The sequence below is a fragment of the Pteropus alecto genome, unplaced genomic scaffold, assembly GCF_000325575.1.
Source record: "Pteropus alecto unplaced genomic scaffold, ASM32557v1 scaffold30, whole genome shotgun sequence".
NCBI lineage: Eukaryota > Metazoa > Chordata > Mammalia > Chiroptera > Pteropodidae > Pteropus > Pteropus alecto.
In genome coordinates, this window is record NW_006429782.1 from 1246859 (window position 1) to 1253514 (window position 6656).

Below are 6656 nucleotides of genomic sequence, written 5' to 3' on the forward strand. Positions count from 1 at the left end.
AGCGGCCGTGGGCGGACTTGGCCAAAGTCTGCGAGCAGCAGGCGCGGGGGCCCCCAGGCCGCGCAGCCCCGCGGCGCCGCCAGCAGCAGGTTCTCCGGGCGCAGCTCCGCTAGAGCGGCGCCCCGGGCCTCCAGGCACTCCAGGGCCGCGCTCAGCTGCAGCAGCAGCAGGGCCAGGGCCCAGGCGAAGTCCGCGGGTCTCCGCGCACCCGCCTCCGCCAGCCACTGAGCCACTGTGCACTCTGGCTCCTCCGCTGTTAGGGCCACGGGGCCACTCCAGGGCGCCTCCGGCAGCTCACTCTTGGGCACCAGGCCGCACAGCCCCTGGACGTTGAAGTGCGCGGGGAGTGAGGCCTGAAGCTCCAGGCCCCACGGGTGAGGCTCCTTGGCTCCGGGCTTCGGCACCTGTGGGGCAGAGGGGCCCTCAGGGCTTGTCCAGGAAGCCCCCCAAACCAGCCCAGCATGCCCTAGCCACTCTATCTGCCCGGAAGCCTTTCGGCCCTACCTACTGTCTGGCTGTGGGGGGAGGCAGCCTTCAGAAGCGGGGATTGGGCCCCGGATAACACATTCCATTTAATTGATGAGGGTCCTCCAAAATGGTGATGTGTCTGATGCTTGGTGGTACACCTTACTCAACAGGATTTTTTTTTTTTCCCCCTTAGCAGGACGTAAAACAGAAGCATCTGATGACCAAATGTGACGTTTGCATCATTATTACTATTGAAAGTGGTAGCTGTCAGCCAGCTGTGGCCGAACTCAGTGGCTTCTAGCCAGAATTCACTGGGGAGTGAGTTAAAATGCACATCTGTGGGGCCCTGAGCGGAGTGGGGGAGGGGTTTTAACGAGATCCCCGGGTATTTGAGAAACATGGTTCCAAGGGCTGTTAATTCATGTTAGTTGCCAAATAAGCAGGTAAACGCAAACTGCGAGTGTGGGTTCCGCCTAGGAGGGAAAATTGAGGGGCGCTTCCGGGAGGAAGGGGGTGCAGGCGGCTCACCTTGGCGGCCAGGACGTGCCACATCTCCTTGTCGACCCGAGCCGTGCGGTAGTAGAGGGCCTCCCCGCTCTCCACGCAGGGAGACCTGTCCAGGAGGCGGAAGCTGTGGCCTGGGCGGCAGGGGCCCGGGCGGCCCCCCAGGAACCGCGCGCGGAGCAGCGCGTGCGCGCTGCGTAGACCCTCCAGCTGGCGGGCCTCCAGCATGGCGTGCACGGCCTCCGGGCGCAGCAAGTCGTGGAAAGACAGGCCCAGCTCCGTGTCTGAGGAGCACAAGAGGAGCTCTGCGTGGAGACAGGCCGACCCCGCCTTGTCGTCACCTGCCTGGCTCTCATCCACACTGCGGGACCCCAGAAGGGGCCTCCGAGCCTGCCCTGCTGGAGTCGGGCTGGGCTTGGGGACCCTGTGGGCAGGCAGGGACCGGGCCCTGGTCAGGGTCTTGTTGGGCAGGGGTGGGGGCGAGACCAGCGGGTCGGTCGAGGAGGACCCGGATGTCCGCGGTCGGCAGGCCTTGGAGGGCAGCAGGTGGGCACGGACCTTACCTGTGGGACGGGGAGAGGACACGGAGCATGAGGCCCTGGACACAGACCGCACCCCTGGGCCCCATGCCCCATCTCCGAAATGGAAATAAAACCAGCACCCATCTGCCCTGTGCCCTGTGGGGCAGGGACGCCACCCCGTGCACAGACGAGGGGCCGGGCTCAGAGCAGTGACAGTCAGCGGCGGTCGGGCGTCAGGTGGCCGCTTCCCTGCGTGGCTCTGGGCAGCCGACCGCACCTCCCTCAACTCCCTTTTCCTCATCTTTACAAGCTGGTGAGCTCGGCCTCTTTTTCTGTCTTTTCTTTAACAGAGATGGGAGAAAAGCTAATCGAGCCAATGGCCAGAGAGACTCCGCCCCCTTGCTCTGGCCACCCTGGGGGGTGGGGTCTGGCCACCGCCTCCCAGCCCGCGCCCCTCGGTGGCTCACCAAGGTTGCTGTAGGTGGGCTGCGTCGGCCAGGTGGGGGTGCTGGGTCCGGGGGTCGCAGTGGGTGGCTCTGGACTGTTCATGCTGCTGAGCCCGGGCGTGCGTGCGGGGCGTGTGCGGGGTCTCCGCGGCGGCGGGGGGCGTGGTGCCGGGCCCTGGGCGAGAGCAGGGCCGTCTGCGCACCTTGTCTTCTTGCCCAGCCCCGACCCCGCTGTGTGGCCCTGGGAGCGTTTCTCTCCCTCTCTGGGCTCTTTTCCTCATCCGTGAGGCTGGAGTGTCACCCATCAACCTTTCCGGGAGCTGGGAACGACCCTGTACTTTCATGGCGTGGATGGACTGTCCAGCAGTGAGGACAAGCCACCTGGAGGACGGCTGGGGACTGCTGACAAGACTCAGGGACCTGAGCTCGGGCCTCGTCGCCTCAAGCCAGTGGCAGCCCAGCCCCCCCCCGCTCTGCCCCACCTAGAGTCCGGGTCACCCCGACCTGGGCAAGTGGCCGCTTCTGCCCTCTCCCTGCCCCAGCACCCCTCCAGGAGCCCCTCACCTTCAGGACGGGTGTGACCGCAGGGCAGAGGGCCTTGGGGACAGACTCCTGATGGCTGCAGCCCCTGGGCTGTCTGACCTGTCACTGGAGGAGAGCCGGAAACGCCTGTGCAACAGCCAGACCGCAGGCCGGGCCAGGGCTGAGGCCCTCCTGCACCACCTCCCCGGGGACAGGCCCGCGGATCAGAGGTGGGGGCAGTATTCCAGGCCGGAGTGGCAGCCTGGGTGGACGCCGGGAGGTGGCACCCGGAAGCAAACAGTCCAGGGCTGAGAGCCCGTCGGGGACCGGTGGCGAAGACGCTGAGGTTTCGCCGGTCACTGCACAGGGCGAGCAGCCCCGGGGAGCCTGGGGAGGTCAGGGGAGCCGGATGCGTGAGGTCGGCCACCTTTGGGGAGGGCAGGGAACCCCAGTGACGACTGTTCGGGAAGAAACGCAAGCAGGGCTGTGTCCTCTGTGGCTTTGACTTCCTGGAGAACCACTTCCCCTTCTGTGGGACCTTCCGAGAAGCCCCCGCCCATCCCGGGACCCTCGACCCAACCCTGGGCGCCCCGTGCTCTGGGCGGTGGCACTGCAGTCAGCTCGGCCCTGTTCTGACTTGCCATGTGCCCCGGGCAAACCCACCTCTCTTTCTGTGTTCAGTGAAGAAAAGTGCCCCCCAGTCTTCACAGCCACACTAGCTGGTCTGCCTTTAAAAAATGGAATGATCTCACTTCCTACCCCTTCGCCACCCGGGGTCTCCCCTCCTCTGGCCCTGTACCCCAAGAATAAGACAGGATTCAGGAAGCCTGGATCTTGACCTGGTTTGAACTGGGCCTCAGGCAGCCACTGAAGATGGGGAAGCTCAGGGATGAGGCAATCATTTTGCCTTCCTTTGCTGCAGGAAGAAATGAGCCCCCCCCACTCCACCCTCCAGCTTCTTTGAAATCAGGCACGGAGGGGTCACCCCACAGCCCCCGACACGCCCCTCTCCTGCTCCTGTCCTCTGCAGGGCAGAGACCGGAACTTCCCGTGTTCGCATGGGGAAGCAGGTGTCAGTAACAGGCTGCCCTTGGCCATGGCTTCTGCTGACGGTTCCTTCCGGAGAGAGCACAGGCCTTCAGGGGCCAGCGGGTTTGAGCCCTGACACTGGACTCTGTGCCTCAGTTTCCTCACCTATCCAGTGGGGGTCGAAGTGAGGATGATGTACTTATTAATAATATATCCGGCGTTCGGGGCTGGCTGCCTTTCTCCAGAGCCCCCAGAGGCAGAGAAGCTGATGGGCCCCCCTTAGAAAAGGAGACCTCCCAGCTCAGGCACGGTGGGGAGGGGGTGGGCCTGGGCCTCCTGCCTCCTGTCTTCCCTACCGCTTGCCCTGCCCCCCGGCCCAAGCTTGCGGCAGGGGTCCCCCGACCTCCCGGTTCCACCTGCCTCCCCCTAGCTGAGCAAATGCTCTCCGGCCTCCGACCCTCCCTTTGTCCATCTATACAGTGGGGTCATAGCAGGACCCAGCTCACGGGGCTGTCATCGGCGTGAAAGCGCCCCTGAAGTGTGACCTCTAACCTTTCGCTACAGCTTGGCTGGATCCAGGCAGCTCCCCCTGGGACCCCAACAGCCCCTTATCCCTCGTTCTTGCTTTCTGCCCCTACTCCTCCCATGAGAAGAAAAAACAAAACCTGAGGTGTGTTATTAAACTCGTTTCATTTTTATTGGATTCCAACCAAATACAGCAGGATGGGGCGGGAAGCCGGGGGGTCTCAGTTCATGTCGGGACGGGGGGGTGGGCAGAGGGGGCTGGGAGGTTTCGCTATGTGACTTTCTGTAAACCCTAAGCTGCAGAGAACTACCCCCTCTGTCTCGATGATGCTAAAGGCACTTGGATGTCGTTTTGAAAGGCCCTCGGGGTTGTCATGGCAACCAAGGTCAGGAGGATGCTAAGCGAACAAAACTAGTGGATTGTGCCCAACTTGGGTGGAGTGTGGGCCTGCTGGATACCCGCCTTCGGCCCTCACATCTGTCCACGAATGGGGTTGTGACAGGGTCCCCATCTTGGCTGGCTGTGGTCAACAGCCTGTCACCCAGCCCTCCTGGCCAGTGTGCACGTCGTGGGGGCAGGACCAGGGCCTCCAGTGCTCCCAGCCACAGCCCTGGGAGAATGGGTGGTGTCCCCTTCCGAGGTTTGTCTGAATCCTTTGCTCAAAACCTCCAGGGCCGACCCATCTTTCTCACTGGCTCGTGGTGGGGGATCCAGGATCCAGGTCCACCATCCAGCCCATCCACATAGAGTGATGGGTTTGACCCTCAGGCCCACTTTACAGACGAGGACACTGATGGTCCAGGTGGCCCTCAGTCACCAGCCAAGACTGCACAGCTGGGCGAGAGCAGAGGTGGCTTTCAGCCTTCCTACAAGGTCCTTGAGAATACTGTCCTAATCTGGTTAGTGGCCCAGCTCCGCTCCAGCTGGGGTCACGGCCCGCAACGTGACCTACGCCTCTTCCCCTAACCGTTATTTGGCCGAGGTAGAGAGTGGGGGCAAGAACCAGGCTGGAGGAGGCAGGAGCATGGACGGTCCCCGTCTGGTGTCTGAATACTTCTGCGGAAGTATTCTGCTTGCTTACACCCAGAGACGGAGAACTCAATACCTGAAGAGCCACAGGTAGCGACTTTGGGGAAGCTCTTCCTTAACCTCGTTTACAATTTGCCTGTGACCCCCCCCCCCCCAACTCTTTGGACCTATACTCGTCTCAAAGCTGCAGAGACCAACGTGCCTCTGTCACCTCCCCAGGGCCCAGATCCAGGCCTCCCTGTAGCTTGGACCCCGTCCTGGTCTTGCTGTCCCGTAGGGCGCACAGACGAGCCCTGAGGGCTGCCTGCTGCTGGCTTCACTTCCCGGGCGAGCGAGGAGACACGATGCTGGCTCGGGGTGGTGCAGACTCGAGAGGGACACCCCAGGGCGGCTGCCCCTCCTGTGTGGAGAGGGCTAGAGATGCAAGTGGCAACTGTCAGGGTGGCGGAGGAACCTGGGGAGGCGGCTTCTCCTCATGGCAGCCCGGCCTGCTGGGCCACTGGGTCCTGGTGGGCGGGCGTCTGGGAGTGGGGCCAGCATGTCTGGGACCTCGGGGTGAGCTGACCTTAGCTCAGCCCACAAGGTCCCCTGCAGGCAGCCAGCTGAGCGGGGAGCTGGGTGTGGCCCACGGGCAAGCTGGGCGTGTTCCGAATCTGAGCTGCTCCGTGCCAGGTGTGAGCTGTGCTGTCGTGAGGGCGCTGCGTGCCTGTGCTAAGCTCTGGAGCCCGGGGCACCTGCTTGGTGTCAGCTGGGCGTCAGGCGTGTGCGTTCCACTTTGGAGCTGTGCATCCGGGTGTGTCCTGGGTGTGAATACGCATCCGCTGGGTGTCAGGTGCGAGTGTCCGGCTGTGAACAGCACAGGCTTTCGTGCGCCCCCCTCGGGGCTGGGCTGCCCTCTGCGTGTGTGTCTCCCCCAGGGTGTGGGCTGTTGGGGCCCTGAGGGCAGCAGCCCTGTGCCTCCTGGGTGTGAACCGTCAGCTGTGGGGACGCTGGGGTCTCCGAGGCCCCATCCCACCCCCAGGAAGCTCAGTGACCACTCGGGGCCGGGAAGAGGAGGGGTAACCTTTAGAAAACTCTTGAGGAACTCTGCAAAAGATGCATCCTGATGAAAAAAAATCAGTCCTGTGGGTGGGTGTCTACAAAACGGAAGTTCTGCCAGGGGCCAGCCTGGGGCCGCCCCTCTGGAAAATGCATAGGTGTCACTGGACGGGCCAGCGAAGCTCTGGTGGGGACAGAGACCGTCTCTCCCTCTCTGCCAGCAGCCCCAGCAGGGGAGGGCAGGGTAGGTGGTGGTCGACCCGGAGCCCTTAAATCATCTTCATGTTGAACTTGCGGGCTCCGCCCTGGCCGGCGGCGGTGGCGGGCCCGTCCACCTTGCGGAACGAGTACTCCACGGAGAAGTTGTTCTTGTGCTGCCCGCGGCCGCGGCTCCACACGAAGAGCAGCAGGAAGCAGAAGAGGACGACGCCCAGGAAGGTGATGCAGCCCATGGCCGTGGACACGAGGATGGTGGTGAGGTCCAGCGGGAAGCGCGCGGCCGCCAGCGTCTCGTTGCGGCCCTCGCCCGGGGTCCGGTTGGCGGCCGGCTCGGGCTGCACGGTCAGCGTGGCG

The 6656-nt window shown here is 63.7% G+C and overlaps 2 protein-coding genes across 2 annotated transcripts in view; both read right to left on the reverse strand.

The window, feature by feature from the left end:
• The window catches only part of PEAK3 (PEAK family member 3), a 2509-nt gene extending 424 nt beyond the window's left edge, over positions 1 to 2085 (reverse strand). The window contains exons 1-3 of the mRNA XM_006904192.2: positions 1961 to 2085; positions 997 to 1535; positions 18 to 404 (exon numbers count right to left, since the gene is read on the reverse strand). Coding sequence (XP_006904254.1) covers positions 18 to 404; positions 997 to 1535; positions 1961 to 2042 — 1008 coding nt within the window. The 5' untranslated portion in view covers positions 2043 to 2085. The remainder of the gene's footprint in view (positions 1 to 17; positions 405 to 996; positions 1536 to 1960) is intronic.
• A 4267-nt stretch (positions 2086 to 6352) lies between these two features.
• Positions 6353 to 6656, reverse strand: part of LINGO3 (leucine rich repeat and Ig domain containing 3) — a 1790-nt gene continuing 1486 nt past the window's right edge. Inside the window, exon 2 of the mRNA XM_015600685.1 lies at positions 6353 to 6656. Coding sequence (XP_015456171.1) covers positions 6353 to 6656 — 304 coding nt within the window.